General features: G+C 42.4%; 1 protein-coding gene across 2 annotated transcripts; it reads left to right on the forward strand.

Moving 5' to 3' along the window:
• The first annotated feature begins 497 nt into the window (after positions 1-497).
• On the forward strand, positions 498-21,665 carry CYP27B1 (cytochrome P450 family 27 subfamily B member 1). 2 transcript variants are annotated; one of them, XM_069230922.1, is made up of 9 exons: positions 498-749; positions 7,213-7,403; positions 10,091-10,287; positions 11,392-11,592; positions 14,145-14,308; positions 16,486-16,652; positions 17,811-17,892; positions 18,201-18,398; positions 19,463-21,665. In XM_069230922.1, exons 1-9 carry the CDS (start codon positions 561-563, stop codon positions 19,574-19,576), a joined length of 1,503 nt encoding a protein of 500 aa, XP_069087023.1. In that variant the 5' UTR covers positions 498-560; the 3' UTR covers positions 19,577-21,665. The 2 variants fall into 2 exon arrangements, with proteins under 2 accessions (XP_069087023.1, XP_069087024.1); XM_069230923.1 differs by having other exon boundaries at positions 11,392-11,562.
• Positions 21,666-25,284: the final 3,619 nt, after the last annotated feature.

Below are 25,284 nucleotides of genomic sequence, written 5' to 3' on the forward strand. Positions count from 1 at the left end.
AAAACCGACCAGTGTTAAAAGTGCTCCCGAAAAGATGTACAACGGCGGTACTCCCAAAGTGTAATGATTACCTCCCCTCAAGATTAAAAATGTGTACTGTGATCTACTGATCAATAATGCGCTCTGATGCACTTGGGCAACGTTAGCGCAATATATCACTGCAAAAATATGCATATATACAACTTCCCCGCGCCAAAAAATGAACCGTGCTAGCCCTCGCCCCCGGTACTACAGCTCAAACGTCCACTGTTCCACGATTCCCTCCTCAGGTCACTAGCAGGCTCAGCCCACGTGGAGCCCAGTTCTCCGAGCACGCTTCCACCACTAGCTCCACGGCCACGCCCACCCGAGCTTTCATTGGCCTCCGGCAGCCCGTCCTCTGTCACAGCACCGGACGCTCATTGGCGGACTCCTTCAAGGGTGTGTGGGGGGTTCGGCCGCTTTACACACAGTTGCAGCCATCCTACTCTAGCGTGAGAGACAGCATTATAAATAGGGACAGGGGACGCAGCCAAAATGCTGCTTGCAAGCTGTACCTGGCACCCACCTGGGCGACAATTATGGCTCAGTCCCTCAAGGCGTCCTTCCTCAGGGGCGTCCCAGAGCTCTGGGCCGAATCTTTTTTCCGTGGCACCGAGAAGGTCATCAAAAGGCACAAGTCCCTGGCAGATGTGCCAGGACCCACCACTCTCAGCTTTATCAGTGATCTCTTCTGCAAGAAGGGGCTGTCGAGGCTGCACGAACTGCAGGTAAGGCACAGCTGCACCCCTGCTGGTAAGGGAGCTCAGTGGGTTACATCAACTACTGCCGAAAAGATCTGTTTCAGAGATCTGAAGATGCGCTAGGTCAAATGTTAATGGCTCACCCCATCTTCAGTCTTTCTTTGTGTTCTGGCGTTTAAAGTTCTGCATTCAGAAATAAATATATAAAAACGATTCGTCCCAAATCACAAAAGTGAAAAAAGCAGGTGAGGAGAGCTATTCAATATCCTACGAAACAGCTCAAGGTATCTGCGCTGTGCATCTTGCATCTCACAGGTACACAGTCTGGCATGGCAATCTGCGTTAAATCTCTTAAATCGATGCTATGGGTAATGCTGGTTTGACCACAGTATATTGTTGGGGTGAGTATTATATGAGGTACAATTCAAAACCATCACAACTCCTGTCATAGAGGCCCCTCTAAACGTGTGTGGAATAAGCACAAAATACAGTTGTACATTTTATTGAAAACTCGCTGCATTCATCACCAAGGGGGGCATTTGCGTGCCTGAAGCTGTACGCCTTACTGACAGCGAAAAAACAGTCTTGTGTAAAGTACTTACTAATTCATATTTTTTTTTTTCGTTGGAGTGAGCATGCTTCACATGCCTAAAATAAAAAAAGTCAGCGGGCTCTACAAAGCATGAAAAAGTGGCTGCATCACAACATAATTGACAGGGTATAAAACATTTAAAATAAGTTAATGCTAAATAATATGTATCTTGTTCAACCTTTGGCTACCCGGGCAGACAATGTGTGCAATTTTAAAAACAAGTTTGATGAAAAATACACAGCAATTTAGAAAGTTCGGTTTAGAGGTTTCCCTGCAGACCCACTGCCATAATTGCAGCAGGTGCCACAATACAGCAGTTCAATAAGTACATAACCACTAATATGAAGCACACACCACAGACTGGATTGTCACTAGGCGGCTAAAGTCACGGGTGTTGCTATTCCCCAGTTCAAAGGCAGCCTTTTTATCTACCTCGGATGGATGAAAGGCTGAGTTGTCCCTGCTAGGGCTTGAGCCTGGGACCTGAAGGTCTGTGGGCGGATGCTGAACCAAGTTCCCAGCATTGTAGTAAACATACCTAGCAAAGTTGGAATTCCTTGCCAGGGAAGCCGGCTTCCCTATATCAGTCACTTCTGCAGGGTATATCTGGCAGTTGTTTTACGCCTAGAGAATACAACATCTAGAAAAGATGCATCCACTTCTCCTGGCCTTCATGCACATGCCAAGGGGACGCGTCAGACTCCTTGCCAACTGGATGTGCACATTTTAGATTATGGTGGTACATGTAGGGCACGCGATGGAGATCCTGACAGATGCAAAGTGTTAGGATAAACCTGCCCACACTACTTTTAAAGGATATCAATTTATGAAAATACACCATAGTTGACAGCAGCTATATTCTTATCTCTATCCAAAACGTGTAGCTGCATATCACGGTCTGCAATTTACAGCTGCACGTCACAATCCACAAGTCGTAGCTGCACATCACAATCCAACACTCATAGCTTCACATCACAGTCCACAACTCTACATCACAATCCACAACTCATAACTGTACATCACATGCCACAACCCATATCTGCACATCACAATCCACAACTTATACCTTCACATCACAATCCACAACTAATAGCTTCACATCACAAAACCCATAACTGCACATCACAATCCACAACTCATAGCTGCACGTCACAATCCACAACTCATAGCTGCACGTCACAATCCACAGCTCATAGCTTCTCGTCACAAACCACAACTCATAGATTCTCGTCACAAACCACAACTCATAGCTGCACATCACAATCCACAAGTCATAGCTGCACGTCACAAGTCATAACTGTACACCACAATCCACAACCCGTAGCTGCACTTCACAATCCACAGCTCATAGCTGCACAACACATATACAACGTATAGCTGCACATTACAATCTACAACGCATAACTGCACGTCACAATCCACAACCCGTCGTTGCACGTCACAATCCACAACCCGTAGTTGCACGTCACAATCCACAACTCGTAGTTGCACGTCACAGCCCACAACGTATTAATGCATATCACAGTTCGCAGCTTATAGCTAGATGTCACAGTGCACAGTTTACAGCAGTTTATCACTGTCTGCAAGTTACAGCTCCACGTCACAGTCCCCAGTCTACCACTTAGCTACACAACACCCCACAGTCATGGCTGCCCACTCACCACTGTCAGCCTCTTATAGCTGCACCTATGGGGTACAGCTGCATATCGCAGCCACAGGTGTAATCTGTTCGTTGAGGTTGCAGCTTGTAACTGCGCGTAGCATATGGCTTGCAGTTTATCGTTGCACATTACAGTTTGCAGATGTGATTGCACATTTCAGTCAACACGTTATACATGAACATCATATCCCTGTTTACATTAAGTCCCTGCTCAAAGCCCACAACTTGTAGCTGACTATAACTTATTGCTGCGTATCCCTGTGCACGGCTTGTAGCTGTGCATTGAGTGTGCAGCTCGTACCTGTATGTAATGTATGGCTGAACATCTCAGCCTACAGCTCACTGCTGCGCATTACAGTTAGCAGCGCTTCACATCACACCCCAGTTTATAACACTTTTAGCTGAAACCCACAGTCTGGGGGTTAGCTGCATACCTAAGCACAGCTTAAGGCCGTGCACCATAGGTTGCAGTTTAGGGGAGCCTATCATAGCCTATAGTCTGTCACTTCGCCTCGCAGCCCATAGCCTGGCCGCACACCTATCTGCGTCTTGCATCTGAGCATCTTATGTTACACATCTCATCCTAGGACATAGGCCTCTGTCTGGAGTGGACCTGTGGGAGAGAAACCATGGGCTGGAATGCCACCCAGAGCGACTGACGCTGGTATCACTATTTGCAACTATTCCTTTCATCACTTTTAGTGTGTTAAATCACGAAATTGCCTTCTGCTCATTACCAGACAAGGCACAATTGTGAGCTCCGTATAAAACCTGACATTTACGCATGACTTGTACATTGGGAGTTTGAAGACATCTGCCTTTTGCTCGTATGTTATTCACTATTACCATTAACATGAGCTATGTCTGGAGGGTTACTGTAGATAGCCCAGGGGCTAATGCAGCTGCTACAGAAATGTGTAGGCAGACATTTGTCTCAGCATGGCCCATTAAGTCTTCCTTCAAAGAGCAATAAAACGAGTCATATGGCTGTTGGAAAATATATTTTTCTTTGCTCACTGTGAATAAAGCCACCATAAAAGCCTTTGTATTCTTAAATCTTTCAAATCTTTGAAACCATTAAATGCTTCTAAAGTAAAGATCTTGCTTCTGCAAAAACATGGTGAAGTGCACCAGAAGCGGTTCCCTGCTCCCAAATTGCGTGACCTTCCATAAGCTGCCAACAAAACTAGGTTTGTTTTTAGCTAGGTTATTTTTCGCAAAGTTGTTCTTGATTGTGTAAATCTGGTGGGAAACTAGAAATGTTTTTAGGTCTATTTTGAGATGTGGATAAAGTAGGCCTATGTGGAGCGGCAATTTCTTCAATATCCATTAAAAAATCCAAATTTCCAGCTAGTCAAAATCTAGCATTTTGGAGAAAATGGTAGGTATTTGTGTGAAAAGTAACCTAAGAATGGCGTACGGGAAGCAGCTATTTCCTGCACAGAGGAATGACCCTAACCTTGCCAATGTGGCATTAAGGAAGGATATCTCATTTATGGTCCAGTTAGTCACATGGTCAAGTAGACATGTCATCAACTAGTAATGAGACAATTAACCGGGAGGTGTGCATGACCTTGACATCAACCCTTCTGACCAACAAGAGAATCATTAGCTCTGTGTGGAAGCCTGGTGGGCTTAGCAAAGCACTGCTGCAAGGCTACACCACTATATGAGTCACCTTATATCCAAACACCACAAGGTGCGTCATCCATGACAACGTGATCACATCTTTCAGACTTTTCTATTGTTATTTGAGTACCCCTCCATTGCCAAAGAGTGGTGTCAACACACTATGCAGTAAGAATGTGTGCAAGGTGTCAGAGCATACTTTTCACACGGCACATACTGTTTCCCAGATTCTGTGCCTGGTCTGTTGTAATTGTAAACTAGGCCTGACAGGGCTCGACAAAAGAATTGATAGGCCGACACAGCCAGATTTGCCCTAGTTTCCTTCAAAATTGGAAAAGCACAATTTGTAGAGACAAATCAACTTGTAATTAATGTATGGATTTAGAAAATACACAAATTATCTTGCAATTCAAAACCCACTAAAAATATCTCACTTTTCACAGCGTGATGAGTCGCACAGAAGACCTGTGGTACGTTTGGGAAAAAAAACATAATCTTTGCGTTGGCCATAGAGACCGATTGGGTCTCCAGTCATCGAACACAGTGTTAAGAGATGCAGTGCTATGAGGTGTGTTCTTTGGCCTCAAACAAATAAATGAACAATGTTCAGCACCCAGGAAGTCAGCAATAAAGTCAATGCATCTCATGGGTAGCTCGGTTATTACCTGCATGTACGTGAGGATGTCTACCAGTGAGACTAAGAACCCCCAGGACCACGATTATTCAACTTTCAAATACATTAACTCCATATTCAAATTTATTGTATTGAATTGCAGATTTATACTTTGCACTTACTACCTCTGATGAGGCATTGAAGCGTTGTGCGGAGGGGCAGGAAGCAACTCAGTGGAGCCCAGAATCGGTTCAAAGTGTTAGTTGCAGGTTTTGAAGTTAGTTGTATGTCATGCACCATTATTACAGCTAGTATACGGATTAGTTGCACGGAATTACTACTCTGGAAGAAAGTTAGTTCTAATTATTTACAGGTATGTCTGCATTCAGCTTGCCCATGCTCAACATGTAGCATCATGAAATAGCGGTTTGTGTGGCAGGAGTTGAGTAGCTTCTGGGCGCTGATACTTCTGTGGTCACTTAGAGGCCCGCGGATTGACCAGGATCTAGGACATCGCTAAAGTGGTCCTTCGCGCTGTTTGAAACCCACTACAGTACCACAGCACAGGAGCCCAATGCTACAAAGTAACAACTACAGCATGACCGCACAACCCTGGCTCACCCCGCAAAATATATTTTAGCTGTACCGTTTCTCTTAATCGATAGTTGAAGTTCTTGTTTCAAAGTTGAGATGAAAAATGTGCGTTTCAACTGACTTCATTCAAAGTGACTTACCTGAAAGCATATGTTCGCCTAAAAAGGTGGTGTAGGTGGGTAAGTGACAATTTTCAAACACTGTTGAGTCAGTGAAAAAATGAGCCAGGACAGTAGGGTAAACATCAAGCGCCAGTTCTTCTAAAATAACCTCTGGGCATATTAAGCCCTAAAAGGCAAGAACCACAGTTCCTCACCTTCCTCTGCCTGAAGGATCAGGCAGCTCTACCCATGCCGAAGGAATTATTCACTGTGCTGTCTGCGCCATCATGGCCTATTGTTGTGGGTCTGGTGGACAGAGGCTGCTAAGAGCACAGCTGTGAGAATGCACACCTGGTGCACAGGTACCTCGTCACCGTGCTGGGGGCTGATTTGTGGTGACCAGCTAAACTCCCCAGCAGATAGGGGACTTCAGTGCCACAGTCAATCATATTTTATTTTCGATGCTTCTTTCAACAGAGCCAGGCCTAGATCTGAAGTCTAGTGTCAGTCATGTTAAAATACTACGACTGGCCTGACGCTTCAAGCATTACTGCAGCCGGTGATGACAGCACCGGCTAAACACAATGAGAAAGATTTCAAGGCTCAGTGTTTGCATAATGCAGAGCTAATTAGACTTAGTATCACTCAGTTTCCGTCTCTTGTGTTGTGCCCGCCTCTTTCCCTTGCTTTCTGGTAGTGGGGCTTTACACAGGGAGACTTTATCACAAGGATGACTAGAGGAACAGGAATGTAAAGAAAACCACCCACACCTGGCATGATGCAACCCTTCGTTGCAGGAATCAGACGACAAACGAGAACACCCAGTCTAGAGTCCCTGACATCATTTGTGGCTGTAATACTCAAAAAGTCATTTAAACCACCAGAGGAAATAAAGGAACTGTATGTTTTTTTCTGGCTGACTCATCAACCACAACTACAGATTCTTTGATGAGATCTGGGGTGTTCAGATGAACAGACATGGAAACAATACATAGTATTGATTTGGTGTGCATCAGAAGATCTGGGTTATAATTTAAATTTCTGCACCTGTCCCAACACTGCCATCTTGAACAAAACAACATATCGTCCAGTGAATCAGTGCCTTTACCACTGAAATTGGGAGACTGCACTTATATAGCAGTAATAACGTCTTTGGTGCTATGTAAATATAGTCAGTTGCTCCTGGAGACATCAGGGAGCCTTTCTGTGCCAATGCCAAGACATAAGCAATTTGTGCAAAACTTTTTCCTGCAAACTTGTCAACTATTTGTGAAAAACGATGTGTCCTCTCTCTCTTCTAGCTGGAGGGAAAAGCTAAATTTGGCCCCGTTTGGAAGGCAAGCTTCGGCCCCATTTTGACCGTCCACGTCGCCGATCCGTCCTTGATTGAACAGGTCCTGAGGCAAGAGGGGAAGCACCCCATACGCTCGGACCTCTCCTCCTGGAAGGACTACCGCCAGTGCCGGGGGCATGCCTACGGACTCCTCACTGCGTGAGTACGGGTTTTCCATTGAAAGAGGGTTCAAAATTACAAGTGATTATGCATGAATAAAGACGAGACACACAAAATCCTACTTTTAACTGGGTTGTGATGTTCTCTTGCTGTTTTAGAAAACTAACTGGGACCCGTTTTAAAAATAACAATATTGATCATTTACATAGGCTTTACCATGAAAAGAAAGTTGTGTCTTCGCACTAATACCCTAATTGTACGCTCAGGGGGAGTTGGAATCCCACCCCTATTTCAGGATTAGTTATCAACTGTACACGACTCTATGAAATATAAAACATGTTTAAGATTAAAAAAACTGTGGTGTTTTTGCCAAATTAACGACTTAATGATTGGTGGAAGGGTTACTCCATCACTTGACGAAGATTCCCGTCCGCAGTATTACAAGATCCATAGGCTATAATGGGATTGTAATCAAGCCCGGTTCTAGCAGATGGGCCAGGTGGGCCAGACCCACCCAAACATGACCTTTGGCCCTCCCAGTAACAGCAAAAGCGGCCACAGAGAAAGCAACTGTTAAGTTCTTCCTCCATGCTGGCAAATGTGATTTTTTTCACTTGTATTTAATTATCAGTCAGGGGTGAACAAGAAATCTCTAGAATACATTTTATAGTGTATTGTTCTAATAATAGCTAGTTTACCTTTGTACTGATAGGGAGAAAAATACAGCCTTTAGATGATTTTACCTATTTTTCTGTCTGAGACAAAACTCTGGGCATGCCAGTAAAAAGAAAACCTTGGCTCATGTCTGAGGCAAGCTGCAGTGGGGAGGTGTGTGTTGGGGAAGAGGAGACAGAGTTTTACCTGCCAATGATGCAGCAAATGCAGAGGCACCAGAGCCCAGGTTGTAGGCTACCTCGAGAATTGTCGAAAATTGGAAAACATTGGCCCACCCAAACGCCCCCTCCAGATATAAATTCCTGGAACCGGGCCTGATTGAACTACAGCGGACGGGATATCCGCCACGTTTGTGATAGAGTAACCCCCTCCACCAAACACTAAATCAGGACCAAATGCAAGGCTTTAAGAAAGATGGGTGGGGTGAAAATTAGTGAAAAGTAAAACATAAATGTAATAAATGTTATACTATGTGTTACACTTGCCAACAGAGGACCCTGGTCCCTGACGCCCCTGCGGTGGGAGGCAGTGCTTAATTTGTAGATAAAAATGTGGGTGCAATTGAATGTGTGAGCAGGGAGCATGTAATCCTGAAGCCATCTCCGACCTCTTTAATCCATTTACAGACTCTCCCTGACCTTTCAGCTCACTCTTGCAGCTTTCTGCTTTCTACCTTTGTGATGCCGGAATTGGGGTGAGATGTGGGTTGCTTATTTGTGTTACCGCATCTGATTCACTTCCAGGAGGCTTGCCACGCTCTTCCGGCGTGCTGCCAGTGTGGCACCGGCGTAAGGCCTCGGGAAGGCCTGCCATGTTTGACTGCGTCACCCATGGCCCTACCACTTCCTGCCAATACCCAGAGTATCTTTGCTGGCGCTCGACAGAGCCGCCGGAACAGGGAAGATCGGGCTGTCTAGGCGTGCCTTAGATTTCTAACGGAGATAGAAAGACTGCGGCCCCGAGCAGCGGGTGACTCACGCTTCATTACTCACTCCCTTCTCCGGTCCATGCACATGTTGTCACTCGTTGACACATTAAGAAAGACCAGGAAGTGAGTAGTTCGTTGAGCACTCATGGGGCTACAGAGATCGCAGATTATTTAATTTGACGCGGTAGAAATTTAATCTCTCCTGATTTTAAGCATTCTGGTACTCATAGACGTGCAGTAATGTCTGGTAGTTCCATGCCAGCAATCAACTTCTTGCCTCAAAAAATGCAGATGAATCCGGTTTTTATAATACAACTCTATTGAGGTCAATGGAGAATGAACACTTTTTAGAGGGTGATATACTTATTTGTAAAGCGGTTGACTCCATTTAGGGCTATGGGAGCATTTTGTTAGGCGAGTGAATAGAAGTAAAATCAGTGTTTTAAATGGAAAACTAGTAGTGCTGGTACCCAATGCCAGAGTACTTGCCTACGTCTGAGAACTGCTGGTACTCTCCAGTTGAAAGTATTGCACATGTGCTGAGAAGTGCAGGTACTCTCCTTTAACTAAATCATAGTCATGTTTGCATTGTGACAGTTTTGTACGCCTGTCATGCTGCAAACGATATTCTCAAGTTGTGTATCAGCTGCTTTTGTTGCACAGCAACTTCTTCAAGACCTGAAAATAATACACCAGTCTACATTTCCAAACACAGCTCAATCTTATGCAAAGGGAAGAAAAAGACAGCTTGGGGATCTAAAACTTGAAAGGGTATCCGGAAAATGGCAATATTTTGTTTCCCACAGACACAGATCAATTGCTGCCAAGTCTGTGGAACATATAAATGTCCGCTCATCCGTCCATACGTAAGCAGAGCTCTGGAAGAGCTGATGTTAACTGTTTCCTTATTAAAGGCTACGTCTGATGTGACACAAGTACTCTGATACGATAAAATAGGATCAAGAAATATCAGGCCTGGATGTATTACAAAAAATACAAAGTCTGGGTAGGAAATATAACAATAAATCAGATTGCATAACCTGTGAGGCGGCTTGATATCAATCAAAAAACGAGGTGTCAGTGTTTGTATTCTAAGTGCCACGTTCTCTGCTTCCTATTCCAGAGAGGGGGAGGAGTGGCAGAAGCTGCGGAGCCTGCTGGGTAAGCACATGCTGAAGCCAAAGGAAGTTGAGGCCTACAGTGGGGTCCTGAATGAAGTGGTTGGTGACCTGGTCAAGAAGCTGCGGCATCAGCGTAGCCAGGACGAGCGGCTAGTGGTCAAGGACATCTCCAGCGAGTTCTACAAATTTGGATTGGAAGGTGGGACTTGTGGACGGGGATGCAAATGAAAAACAAGAGTGAAAATGTGTGTGTGTCAGTTTTCCTTCACTCCCATGCACCATTCACTGCCATCCACAAGGAACATGCGACGCAGGCATAGAGCCCTTTGATGTGCCTTTGTGGGCACCTCTCTACCACAATGCAAATCACTGTCTCACTTTGACCCTCAACACATAGAAGACAGAAATTAGTGTCCCATCTTCCATATATCTTCGGGCATTGCACAAGGCAGCTATTTTTAAAATGCATTTCCAGAATCTACAGAAAGAGGTCTTTGTAGGACGTGGTCTCCTGCTGCACTTCCATGCTAAGTGATGACATCATAGTTTGAGTAGTGTTGGTGAAAAATACACCAGAATTTGACAGTGGCGATATGGTGACATAGAGAAATGCAAAAGGATTCTGAATCTGAATATGAATATTTTAGTCATCGTATAATTCAGGTTTCCCTTTGCGTGAAAATCCTTCAAATGGCATACACTATATCCAATTCAGTGTCACTGTCTCTTAATTTGGTCCATGCCTGGGTAATTATATTTGTGAAAAGTGAGCATCTCCAAGTTGGCTGTGAGTATGTGCTTGCAGTGGCTGACCTGAATCTCAGGGGTAATGTTTGTGCTCCAGCTGAACAGTATCATTGGGTTCTTACCATTTGATGTTCAGTATTGTAATTTATTGGAGTGTAGTTATATTTTTACACTTTTGTATGTGTTTGCTAGTGTGAAACAATGGGTGGATTTTAAAAACACTGTCCCACTGTGTTTCCAGTGCTATTTATTTAAAAAAGGTGTGCAATGTGGCATCAGTCACACACTTTAGAAGCAGTCTCATGCTCTTCACAGCCTTGTACTCAGAGACCTTTCAATCATTCTGTGACACCTGTAACTCATGTTTACTGGGCTTTAGGTTGGAGTGTCTGTGTCTTCTGTTGTGTGCCCCTGATGCATTTGCTTAGCTCTTGTACCCTCTCTGCTTTATTGTCAACTAGTGTCCCACCCAATCCCTTTTATGCTCATTGAGTTACCGTTGGATTCTTATTCATAGTGTACTGTAGTGATCTTTTTTGTTGTTCTTCTTCTCCAGGTATTTCTTCTGTGCTGTTTGAATCGCGTATCGGCTGCCTGGAACTAACTGTTCCCCAAGAGACAGAGAAGTTCATCCAGTCCATAAACACGATGTTTGTGATGACACTGCTCACCATGGCCATGCCCAAGTTTCTGCACAAGATCTTCCGAAGGCCCTGGCAGAAGTTCTGTGAGTCATGGGACTACATGTTTGCTTTCGGTGAGGATATGTTTTAGTCTAATTGCCGTAAATCCAGTGACTTCCTCCCTGTTAGTACCCATTTTTTATAAAGGATGATCGTCGTGACTCACGCTGTTGTAGAACAGTTTCATTGATTTATCGGCATATGTCTTGGGTAGAGCGATCTTTAACAGAATAAGGACTTGGATCAACAAAGAAAATATTCTTAGTGTTTGCCATTATCGGCTCAGAGAGGGCCTAGGCACCATGGAATGTTTGATCACATTAACATGTCTAGGTTGTAGCCTATGCGATTGGAGCTGGCACTTGATATGGCTCTGGTGAGCTTTTTGTCTGATTTAAACAGCAACCTATCTGCCAGAGTAAGATATGGCCCTAATAGGGAATGTTCTGATGCTTTCAGCCTGAAATGGGAGTGCTAAAGTGTTGTACCTTAGCAGCAATACTCTATATGCTTTACATTAACAATCTGAACTTCCACTTAATTGAATGTGGGCAAGATGTCCCCTTGAACAATCGTGTCCTTATTCCCTGTTTATTATATATGGGGATGATGCTGTGTTGTTGGCGTGTACCCCTCGGAGTTTGAAAAATTTGGTCTTGGGTAACTTTATGTATAGCCTAGAAATGGCATAAACTACGCTAAGTCACACATAGTGGCCTGTGGTTGTAGGAGTTTGAACATGAGTGCTTTAACCATCAACTCTAACAAGCTGACCGAGGCTTCTAGCTTTCCCTATTTAGGGGTTTGGTTTGATGCTTCTGGCTCATGGCACTCTAACATTACAGCCAGAAGCCAGAAATTTCTTCAGTCTATTGGTGCCTTTTTCAACTTTAGCCCTTTAGTGGGAAGAAAGCCCATTGTGGCTTTTTTGGGGATCTATAAAGCTCAATGTGTACCCATAGAAATTTACGGGTCTGGTGTGTGGAGGTATGCACAAGCCCAGCGCCAAAAGAGGAGAACGGCTTCGGTCGGCTACTACTATCTCAATCACCCAGTTGTCCGTATTTTATTTTTCATGAAGAACGTTGGCTAATGTTTATAAAGGACTTAATTGAACTCTCTCATGCTATGGTTGTCTATGTGCACCAATCCCCATGCCTCCTTTACTCAGCAAGTTATGAGATTACCTTATGTGCGACCTGGGGGCTGAATATCCCATAGTTATTGTTTGTTAAGCGTTGTGTTAACAAGGGTTGACCTTCCATTTTTGCACACCCATCTTGATAACTGAATAAGTTAAGCAATGGTTAAAGATAAGCAATGGTTATGGCGTACTTTTTTTAAAAATCCAAGAGCGCCGAAAAAGACAGAACTTTGCGTGTTATGCCTACCAGCAGAAAATATCTTAGAGCCTGATTTTGATTTCGGTGGATGGGTTATTACATCATCCACAAAAATATAAATCCCATTATTTCCTATGGGATTTATATTTTGGTCAAAATCAAAATCAGGCCCTTAATCTGAAAACTAGCTAGGGTATTAACAGTATTTATTGCATACATCTGGCTATTGGGAGAGTGCCTTGCCTGCTCAGATTCAGGACAGACTTTACATACACTATTATGGTTTCTGTTGTGCCAGTTTGATGGTGATTGCTCAATTGTATGTTCCTGTGACGATGTTTCACTTCCAACGCTGATGCACTTTACTCTTTTTTGTAACTTTTATATTTTGTAAGCAAAAACTGTTTTATATCCTTTATTAAAAGCCAAGAATTGTATAGGTTACAGTCTAGCTTTTTTCTATCTGCAGGTACTTAGCGATCAAGAACCCAGTTTTGCAGTTGGAATTTTTGTAAAAAGTATAGTTCATTGTCGCAAATATATATTTTAAAGCTGTTATCTAATATTATAACTGTATATGTACTTTTAGGATTATTGACTATAAACAAATTACCTTTTTTTGTCTATCTTTCTGTCTGCCAGCGTCTAGTTATGATATTTTACCTTGATGGGTGCTCTTTATGTCTTTGGTAATACTTATCCTACCACTGTTATGCTCCCTCATTGCTGGAACTCAATAAATTTGTGGTCATGCATTCCCAGCCTGACCTTCTCCTCCCCTCGTTGTCTACATCAAAATCCCATACACTTGTAGGAATACTTCTTAATCTAACCCCTTTGATATCACGCTATTGAATTGATCTCACCCCAGACTTTATCCCAACAAGTATCTCGGTTTCTGTATGGAACACGAAGACAAATTGGTGTGAACTCATCCCTCCCTATTCCCCCCAATGTGAGGAGTTTTATCAGTTTGTGACCAATGTTCATCATATGATTCAAGATGTGGATTCTAAATGCATAACCCATGTTTCTCCTGCCACCACAACACTGTTTCCATGATCAGTGGCTCACAAGCTCCCTGTAATGCCAGTCATTGTTTCTGGGTCCATAATTGTTCCCTACTTTAGGCTCATAATCTGCCTTTCTCCTGCCATTCTCGTAACTGTTTTAAAGCAAAGTATATTTTTTCTGAAATATCTCATTGAATCCTCCTATTGACTCCAGAGAAAGATTCCTGCTGCCCATTTCTCTTTTCACCATGTGTTATGTTTTCTTTGCAGCCAAGGGACATATTGATAAGAGAATGGCTGAAGTGGCAGAGAAAGTGTCCCGGGGAGAAGCTGTGGAAGGCAAATACCTCACATATTATCTAGCTCAGGAGAAGCTCTCCATGAAGGCAATTTATGGGAATGTCACAGAACTTTTGCTGGCCGGCGTCGACACAGTAAGTCTATTTGGATGTTCCAGGAATTCCCTGCCATAGGCTGTCCAATTCAGTGTGAATAATACAAGAGCAACAGCATCCACTACCCAGATTTAAGTCTAGAACCAGTTGCAACAATGGTTAAGCTGAAGCTTGAGAAAGGAGGGGGCACGATTACCTGAAGAGATGGGAAGCTTGCCAACCATAGATCATCTTAGTGTGTCACGGGCTGGGAATGATGCAGGTATGCTTGTATTATATTATCGCCATGAGGATGATCAGACTCTCCTCTGTCTACTAGCTGAACTACATACATAAATCTGGATTCAAGTAAAATTGTCAGATAGGAATGGCATAATGCCAGTAATTCCAACAGGTAATGGCTTAAAACCAGGATATATCTATGTACCTCACATTTTTCACTTTATATTGCTGACATACCTGATATATTGAGTCACAGTGACACCTTAAATTTGGACAAACACTGTTACTCACTTAGTATACTCAGACCAAATAGAAAATTTTAACTTCTACACAAACATCATACATCACCAACTAAACGGACTACAAGCTTTCAGTATCCTGAAAAATTGTCAATAAATCACTAAAAAACAAAAATAGCGTACTTTGGATGTACTGCATGATGTTTAGCGTGGTCCTGGAAAGCAAATTAGTTTAGCAGGTCACACACATGCATTATACCTATCTTGGAGTAGACCTAGAAAAGAAGTTGAACTCCAACGCTCACAAACATTTTTATCAAGTAAGACTGCAAAGGTTTCTGAGTTAACAAACCTTTCTGTAGGAAATATGGCTGAAATATTGGTGCAACCACTACTGTTGAAACAACCAGCTAATCCCTCTGATTTTATATGGAGTGCTTGCTTTCAAACAACATATTGTACACAAACTATAGTAATTGTTGGTAAGAAATAGTTAGAGTATCCTAAATTTAGGATCATCCATGCAACACTGCCAGTTAAGACTTGAATTATGACTTTCCTCACTGATTTGTCCCAACAGTATTTATGTTATCAACGTTTACTGTGATTGCATGAATTCAAATTAGGACACACCAAAAACGTAATAAGAAAAAGAAGTGATTACACCAACTGAGAAGTCACAATCCTTAAATGATCCTCAATTAATATTTCACTAATCAAATATCAATTGCCAAAGGTATCTCTGCTTTCTAAGATGGATAGAATATAGTGCAAACCACTGGTGAAGAAGGCTAGAAAAGCTGGATATTTTGTCAGATTTAGAACAGTCGTCAAAATATAAAAACTCAAGTCACTTACAACCAACAAATATCATAAAAATACAGTCTTGCCTGGATTAAACCATCAATTCACAAACATAAAAAATGATTTTTAAAGTTCAGACTTTTATAAATGATCTTGTCACAGTTTGAAGGATCATCGACCCATACCAAACAGAAGCAAAAGCACTGTTGGTTATACTGTTCTGATTAAGAAACTATTGAACATATATTTGTCTATGACCCAATCTACTTGAGTTAGGAAATGAATACTTGATACCAATATTACTTTATTTTTGGTATCAGAACAAATAAAAAACGACTTTGTTGTACTTCAGAGGTCCAAGTGAAATATTGATTAGAAGGACAAAGAAAGTTTTAGCCTTAGTTGAACACACTTTAAAAAACGTAAATGTAACTTGTCATTAATTATTACACTTAATTACATGAAACTATATTTTTAATGGAATCTTTTATAACAAAATTAAATCATGCACATTTATTCATGAGTTTTATGCTTAATCAATGTTTTTTCAAGATAGGTTTCTAAGTAACGTAACACAGTAAAGAATTTAATACAAGACTTATTCGCTACAGAAAGAAGTAGGAATAAAATCAAGACTATAAAATAAAGTTTCAGTACTAGTGGCAATGTTCTCTAAAATTCAGTGGTGTGGGACTGGTAAGGGGGAAGACCCGAACAAGTCTGGAGTTTCAGAAAAGTAGCATAGAGGATCAATACTAAGCCCTCCTTTACCATCTCTCCTTGTAACCCAATGCATAAGCAGCATTGTTCACTAAGATTTGTATGTAGATATATTTTATATTGAATAGAATGTGTAAAAGGCCAGAAGTAGTACTGTTCATAGAAATATCGTACCCACTGTGCTGCATTCTCTCAAGTCACTAAATGTCGTCCCTGTCATTGTCCTCACAGATTTCAAGTACACTATCCTGGAGCCTGTATGAACTGTCCCGCCACCCTGAAGTCCAGACAGCATTGTACCACGAAATTAGGGATACCTTGCAAGGCCGACTGGTCCCCTCTGCAGCAGATGTGACTGGGATGCCGCTGATGAAAGCTGTTGTGAAGGAAGTGCTAAGGTGAGAGCGCGCTTTGACTAAAGATGAGCTTGAACATAGTTTTTGTGATGCACTTAACAAAAGGAAGCACTTACTGCATTTAGTAGATGAATGCCATTTTAAGAGAATGTTTCTAGCACACAGCAAATGAGCATGGATCTGTTTGAGCAGTGAGGAAACCAATGTGCCCTAAGATGGTATGGTTATCCAAGCATCATTAACATTATACAAATTGCGGCACTTTGCCCAGTTTGAGGGATAGCAGTGTTAGAGCTTTGCATGTATGTAGACAAGCCTGTTTCCCTCAGCAGGGCACTACTAGGCTATCATACTCCTTGTTTACGAACCCTTTTCAATTTTTCAATTTAGCCAGCCCTTTGAAGGCCTTGTGTTTAGGGGGCTGGTTGGGATCCAGTTTAGTTTGTGGTATCAGCAATCAAACACCTATGTCCTGACTTTACTAAAACATCTGTTTGATGAAGATAAGAGAGCATTTTCACATAACCCTGTATTTTTACATGTATCATACAACCATGTACTTAAGTAATTGCTTCATGTCTCTGACCCATATTATTTGCTAATATTTCAGGAGTTATCACCCAGAATTCCCTCTTCAAGATAAAACTAAAGCAAAGTAGCAAAGTAAAAGTTAAATACTTACATCCTGAAATATTTTAAGTTTAAATCATATTACATTTTTCTTTTTTCAGTATGTAAAGTACATGTTGGTATTATACTCAGAGACAGTATACAAGACTAGCAATAGGGTTAGGTCTACGGCCAGGGTTATCATTATGCTTGATGTCAGGGCTAGGGTTAGACTTATGGTTGAAATTTGATCATTAGGCTTGTGATGCTTTTCAGAGGTATTAAAATGTCAGCATTTTGCTTTTATCATTTGGGTATTGTGACCTATAAACTACACTTGCTCCGGATTACCTCCTGTTTCCCAATTCCACCAGATCTTCAGATTCTGGGGCCACTTGCTTTCGGCCCCAGTCTTCCAAAATGGTTGTTTTGGCAGCCATGGTCAGGCTCATGCACATTATCATTTCCATAGCATTCTTTCATGGAAATGTATAGACTTCCAAATTCAGAGCGATGTTTTCTGGAAGCTGTGGTGCTAAAAAAGCAGGCATGCACCTAGGCTTAACTGCATCTCTTCCATCTTCTTATTAGGTTGTATCCAGTTATCCCTGGCAATGCTCGAGTAATCTCGGATAGAGACATCCAAGTGGGAGAATACACAATCCCAAAAAAGGTGAGCTGAACTAAACATTCAACCCTTTAAAAATGCAAACATAAAATAATGCTGTTTCACGTGGCCACCAATTCTTTCTAGCAGATAAGCAAAGCATTAGGTAATCTTCTGAATTTAAGATTATCTTCTTCATTCATCTTGATCCTGAGATGAAACCCACCAAAGGGCTACAGAGAGGTGCTGATGCTCCTTGGCAATGCTTTCTAATGTGATGTCTGTGCTCCTTAATTACTATTACTGTTACTAAACTATTACTAATTACTATTCATAAGGCTCTTTCCCTCACAACATTCTCTTCTTCTCCTTAGACGCTGATTACACTGTGCCACTACGCCACCTCTCGGGATGAGAAAACCTTTCCCAACCCCGACAAGTTTCAGCCAGAGCGCTGGCTGAAGAAGGATACCTCCTTCCACCCATACGCCTCTATCCCCTTCGGCTTCGGGAAGAGGAGCTGCATCGGGAAACGGATTGCAGAGCTGGAAGTCTACTTGGCTCTAGCTAGAGTGAGTGCTGCTGGGGGCTGCCCATGTGGGAGTACTGAGACCAATTATAGGGATATTGATGGGAAATCTCTTATTGCAATGTTAGGAGAATCCTATGGGATTAAAGGAGAGTAAAAAATGCTTGCAATCCTCAGAAATACCAAGGGTACCATTAATTGAGGAATGTGTCACCTCAAATCCTCAGCTAAATATCAACCATTGAGTTATAAGGGGAATCATGGGAAGATAGTAATAACCAGAGAAGAACTTTCTTAAATTGCACCGCAATCATAGGTTGTAAGAGAAAGTGACATTTTAAGGCAATATAAGGTGAGGCCAGCCTCTTCTCAACTTGACATCAAAGAACACTGGTGCTAAAATTGTGGAGAAAGTCCACTTACCGAACCTGTTTAGCTACAAGTCAGCATACTACAAGGCAAGTCAGTTATGTGCATTGGGCCAGTTGGTAGAAAAGGACAACGAGGAGCACTATTATGATCAATAAAACTACAGAAGTGTGGAAGTTATAGGCACCACTGAAGTGCTTGACACCATGATGTGGACTGAGTGATCCACTCAATGATGCCTGGGTGACACTGAGGCACACAATGATGGAAGTGCATTGATATGCATGGAACAAAGGCTGTGGGGAAAGCAAACCAGTTGTGCAGTCATTTTGTGTGCATCGTGCACTTTGACACAAAAGAGAGCAGAGGAAGGAATACTTCAACGACACTGATGGAAAAAATCAATTGTATTGATTATTAAGTGATGTCTTAATGATCAGCATGCTAAATGAGGTGTAGGTTAGTAATGTAGTGGGGAATGTATGGAGATCTACACAGGAAACTAGCTTCAGAAGTGGGTTTTGAGGAAATACACAAGTAATGTTTGAAAGATAAACCATGGATTGAACAAAGACTGTGCAAAGATCTGTGTAGTCCTATGTATTGTTTGCTGATGAATGGGTCCAAAATAATAAAATGCACTTCATAAATCAGAGAATTATGTCCCAGCTCAACATAAGAGTATCGTATCACGATCAATGGTGAATTTACTATAGAATCTTATCCCTTTTCTTTCAGATTCTGACTCATTTCAAAGTCAAGCCAGAGCAAGAAGACAGCATTGTGAGACCCATGACCAGGACACTCTTGGTGCCTGAAAAGGAAATCAACTTGCAGTTTGCAGATCGATAAAGATGCAGCAGCACAAGCCGCACCACAGCGACGCAAACAACCTCTGTCGAAGGTCCATGGAGAGAGCAGCAATGCACAATGCACTGGTCCTGAGGGGACCTTGCCTGGAACCTTAGGGGCGGAGAAATAGGTTTCCTTATGTCACTGTGAATGTAGAGTGATCAGACCCCTTCCACGAAGGGGTCTAGTTCTATAACGTGGAGAAAATCTGGTCTCTTTGAAAAAAACAGAGAATGAATCAGAAGTTATTTCTTCATGTCAGCACAAATGAACATGTATATTTATGCCTCTTTATAATCCGTCATATGTTTAATGGTCAAATCTACTATGAACAAACTGACTTTTTTATCTTGTTATGTAAACTAGAGCACTTACTAGCTAGGTCTTCAACTCGATTTATTAGCACACCTCACAATTCTATAGCGGCAAAGTACAGAAGCATCGTAGCACCCCTTTCCAATTCAGACAGCTGAGGGCAGCATCAATTGGAGACCACGCTGCTGCTGATCATGTCTGCAGAATTGAGGAGCTGTCTAAAGCTGAGGAAAATGTTGGTTTAAAATGTGCGGAAAAGTAGGTGTGAAGGGGCAAGAGACAGCAGAAGGAATCAGCACCGCTGAAGAATTACCCCACATGCCAGCCAGACCATAGGTGCATGTCACTGACTGCTGTACTGCTGAAGAGACCACTAAACCGCCAACAGAGCGCCCATAGAGTGCACAATCAATGACCTGTTTCAATGAAGTGACCCTTGGGAGGATGAGAGACTGAGGCCCGTATTTATACTTTTTTTGCGCCGCATTTGCGTCGTTTTTTGACGCAAAAACGGCGCAAACTTGCAAAATGCCATTGTATTTTGTAGGTTTGCGCCGTTTTGCGTCAAAAAACGACGCAAATGCGGCGCAAAAAAAGTATAAATACGGGCTTGAGTGACTACAGGAATGTATTGCTTCATGAAGGCGTTAACCCATTGAGTTATTTCAAAGGGTTAAGTAGGGTAACAGGGAAACGTTTCTCTTCCATCACTTAAAAACGCTGAGGCCGTTTCCGCACTTCATCTGGCGCTAGGCTAATATGCTCCAGAACGTGAGAGACTCAGTAAACGACCAGACGGGTTCTAAATTCCCTTTTACCATCCAATAATAATTAGATCATCGTGCAGTAATAACCAGCAGCACCAAAATCTATTAGTAAGGTGGGCGGTTTTGTATAGCATTCCAACCAACTGTTTTTAAAGAAGGGTCTGTCAAGTAGCACGTCAAAAAGCGGGTGTATTGGCCTTTAGTGGATTTAGTTTTGATAGTTGGTGAGTCAGTAAAAAAAATAATCAGACCACCTTAAGTTTATTATCATACACAACAGTGAAAAAAAATGCTCATAAGGGAACCATGCCTGCTTTGTCACGGCCCTCTTAGCCCTCAGCAGGCCACCAAGGTGCTTCAGAAGAAAAATGGACCCCAAGGAGAAAACGATTGCTTAACGTTTACAGAGCTTTAAAAACCTGTAAACCACGGGTGGTTGCAAATTTTGAATATTACGAGAAAAAAACGACTTATTTTCTCCAATTCTCAGTATATCTGTGAAGAAAGCCACCCACCAAACATCTTGCCCGATCCATGATGTTTTTGCACCTCGTTCTCTGCGGTGCAATATTGTTGCTGCTGAGAAAAGTGAAGAGTCCGTCTCTCGTGAAGGTAAAACCTTCAGTCCTATCAAAAATATCAGGAAAAACAAACACGAATTCTCCATTAGCTGAAAATGGGATTCAACCCCCAGGCATCCCTATAATACATACTGAGTATATTTTCCGTTTGCCAGTAGTATTTTATTAATGAAACCCAGCCTATTGTGAGTTTATTTAAAATATGTAGCCTTATTATTTATTTCTCACTTATTAGAATGTTCATTTTTAATATTTGGCAGCATATTACGTGATACTTTATTGTTCCTGAAATAATGTGACACTTATTTATACCACCAGTCCAAGGTGACTGGGAGGCCACTTTTGTTACAAGTAGGGTCTGCAGTTTTTATATTTAACAGTATTTATTATATGTTGACCTAATAAACGTTACTTTCATAAGAAAAAGTGCGAGTTTGTGTCTTTCTGGTTTTGCTTTTGTACAATGTACAAACTGATTGGGTCTCTCACTTATTTTCGTCTTTCGGTTCTTGACACTCGCGTATCCGAAGAAATGCAACTTGAATCCCTCCTCTCTGACCAGGATAGCGCCAGATCTTAACTGATGCCCATCACCTACCTTTCACGCAACCAACTAGACCACATATTACCAAGTTAGACCCTTTCTCTTACCCCTCCATTGATCTGCTTTCTCAGATTACCATGTGATTCGTATCACTATCTGCATAAACCTCCTTGCACCCCCTCTTACCACCACCTCCCAACGTAAACCCATCCCAGAGTTGTTCTCCATCATTCCTCCTTGTGTATGTCTCCTTATGGAAGTGTTCTTTTCATTCCAAGACTTCCCTCTTTGAGCAACTAATCATGCCTTCCGTGGATCACAACTGAACACAGGCCATCAGTGCCAACCAAAGGAAGGACATGGACTCATGCAGCAAAGAAACAAATATTAGGGGCATATATTTACAAGCCCCTAGTGCCACCGGAGGGTCACTTTTTGTGATGCTCTGGTGGCGCTGTGCCCTGAGCCATATTTACAAGGGGGTGCTAAGCCACTTTTTGTGGTACAGCACCACCTTTTAAATATAGGCCCCCCAACGCAGTTTTTTGTGGCAGAGGGGCGTGCAATGGGTGTTGCTGTGGGCGTATCCACACAACACCCATTGCTTATTGACACTGCCCCAAATTTACAAGGAAACCCCAGAGGTAGTTTTAGCATGGCACAACATGGCTCCTTGTTTATGCTTTTTCTATGTGTGCTGAATTCTATTTACAGAGATATGGTACTCTCCTCCCCTCTCCCTACTGCCAATGCAGAATTCTGCTGCTGAGTGCCACACACACACCTTTGCACCATATTGCAAGGGTGTGTGTATGAGTCTAGGTTAGGTTTTGTACTAGAAGGGTACCCTTCCAGTACAAAATCCTGCGTCTACAAAAGTTTAAAAACTTTTCCTGCTTTTTATGTGTGCTGTTCAATGCAGCACACATACAGAGCTTGATAAGAAAGGAGAAATGAAAACATTTCTCCTTTTAACTCCTGCTGTCCAGCAGCATTATTTTAGGGGGCAAACCCTGCCTCCTAATGTTAGTAGATAGGGTTTTGCATCACAAAGCATGGGTGGTTGCATTGGGAACGCCTATGTACCACCCATGTAACGCCTCCTGGAAGCTAAGTATTGCAAAGCAGCGCTTCACGCTGGTTTGCATTACTTTTGCTTCCAATCCCATGCAAATACCAATTTGCGATGGTTTGTAAATCCCCAAAAAGGTTTTGTGTCAAATTTGTGTTAAAAAATAACACAAACCAGATGGGAAACCTTTGTAAATCTTGGCACTAATCTCTGAAGTTGTCATCTACCTCTTTTATAGCCAAGGAAGCAAGGTCTGGTGTCTAGGTACTAAAAATGATCACAATTTCCACAAAGATTGTAGGTGGGAATTATGGGATCATAACAATGCTTTGGCCTCATCACTCCCTGCCCATTACGTTCTGATGCTACACCTTTTTTCCCTCTCTATAAGATGGTTAAAATTCATGTTGGAAAAGCTTTGCAATTACTGAGATATATCGGTGGTTCGCAGCCAGGGGCCATCACGATATTTAGGTGTTCTTGAGGAACAGGATGAAAGAAAAATGATGAGAGAGAGAAAGTGCAAGTATGAACAAAAGATGGACTGAAGACCTCACAGTTGCTTACAAATCTAAGGCAGAACACGGTGCAAACAAAGATGTTAATAAGAAGAGCCAAGGCATGACAAGTTATCACTGGAACGGTTTGTCTATTAGCAAATTGCCTTTGGATGCACAGCGGGCTTTGATAGAGGACACACTTTTAAAATGAGCACTGCAGGCTCCTGAATAAAACACAAGGAAAGTCCTAGTGGACTAAGGGTTTTGGCTTTGCAGCAGCCAAACAGACCTATTGCTAACAATGTGAAGAGTGATCTTTGAGTCCCCCCACTTTCAACCAATGGCTTTCTTCAACCGTTCTCTTTCAACCACTGGTATGAGACGTTGTAAAAAAAGGCCTTGGGTCAGTCCAGTGCAGTGTTTATCTGTCACGTAATGGTGTAAGCTGTTTAAGGGTATCCTTTCGTCTCCACTCAAGTGCTTTTATTGAACTGCACCAGAGACTACTTTACAACCAGTCTTTTTCGCTAATACAGCTAGCTTTCTCTTATCTTGGTCATGCTTGATTTGAAGAGTCCCATTAAGACTTCTGAACATACAGTAACACAAATAAGGTAGCAAGAAATACCCTCGAAGTGCACATCACTGGACCACCTACCAGCATATATACAAACAACATGTGGGTGTTACAGAATAGCATCTGGGGCTGTGTTATAGAAAGTGCCCTGGAGTGGTAACCCGTGAGTTCACCTGCCTTTAGTTCCACCTAGCAATATGGTGTTAAAGTGGGTGCTGCTGATTTTTGTGTGGCCCTTCTGCAGTGCAGCTCAGGCAGTGCTGTGGGGTGTACCAGAGTTATCTCAAGAGGGCATTCCTTAATTTGCATGGGGCATGGACCACTGCATTTGAGGGAATATTTTCCATCTGTGTCATATTACAGATGCAGACACAGAGGTAAACAGATCATCAGGAAGACACAGTCAGTGCAACTTCCGATGACAACCTTGGGAACACCCTGACATCCCCCAGCAGGCGAGTGCATTCAGTCACCACACTGCTGAAGAGGGATCTCTGCTCCCCTTACAACTGTAAGTTGATTGCTACCTGCCTTGAAAGGCAGACCAATGGGATTGAACAACGGTTCCCCTTCTACTAACATGCTGTTCCTAGTGCAGTTCCAGATTCAAGCCTGCATGGAACAGTGCATTTGCTGTGATACAGTGTATCTGCTCTTGGCTTAGATTGGGACAGTCTGCTGTATCTGTAATACAACCTGTAGCATCTTCCCCAGCCTGGTACCCGCTGAATGACTAGACCACACACAGAGCTGTTAATCATACATCTTTATTCCTTGGCGTGTGCCTGTGTACTCCAACATTCTAAACCAAGCTTTTATTACATTCTATTCTAGTGATTCCGTCATACTGATACAGAGTCCTTGGGGAGTCAGATAGGTTCTGTTCTAAATCATGCAAGACTCTACATGTTCTTGATGGGGAAATACAACTGTTACAATCCTCCATTACTTCCCTAATTGTGGACTCCACGATGTACTTATTTCTCCAAATGTCTGGAGAAATTGTATCTAATCCTCCGGGTGACTATGGGTTACTATATGTGACCAGGAAGTTGATGCTAACAGCACCACGTAAGTGTTCACTTGGCTCTCTTTTAAGTTGGTCAAGGCTGGATTCCTTGATGCTCCCTTTTTGTAAACCATGGTCTGTTTCCACTGAACCTTGTTTTAGACATTTCAGCATACCATTTCAGGCTATACTTGTGGCAATCCCTGCAATCTCATTCTCCTCCTTTGCCTGGGGGCTCTCCTAGAAAAACCACCTCAAGCTTTACAAATGGGCAGCCATTAGGGCTCCTTCTTTTGCTTTGCCTGTGTGCTGCAATGTGTGTTGTAATTTTATGTGACATAAT

Source organism: Pleurodeles waltl, chromosome 4_2, assembly GCF_031143425.1.
Source record: "Pleurodeles waltl isolate 20211129_DDA chromosome 4_2, aPleWal1.hap1.20221129, whole genome shotgun sequence".
Lineage (NCBI taxonomy): Eukaryota > Metazoa > Chordata > Amphibia > Caudata > Salamandridae > Pleurodeles > Pleurodeles waltl.

Bases quoted from the DNA above. Each gene is read 5' to 3' on its own strand.
- CYP27B1 (XM_069230922.1), top strand. From the start codon at position 561: ATGGCTCAGTCCCTCAAGGCGTCCTTCCTCAGGGGCGTCCCAGAGCTC. The intron at 10,288-11,391 runs GTGGGACTTGTG...CTTCTTCTCCAG, and splicing joins CTACAAATTTGGATTGGAAG to GTATTTCTTCTGTGCTGTTT. The intron at 17,893-18,200 runs GTGAGCTGAACT...TCTTCTCCTTAG, and splicing joins AATACACAATCCCAAAAAAG to ACGCTGATTACACTGTGCCA.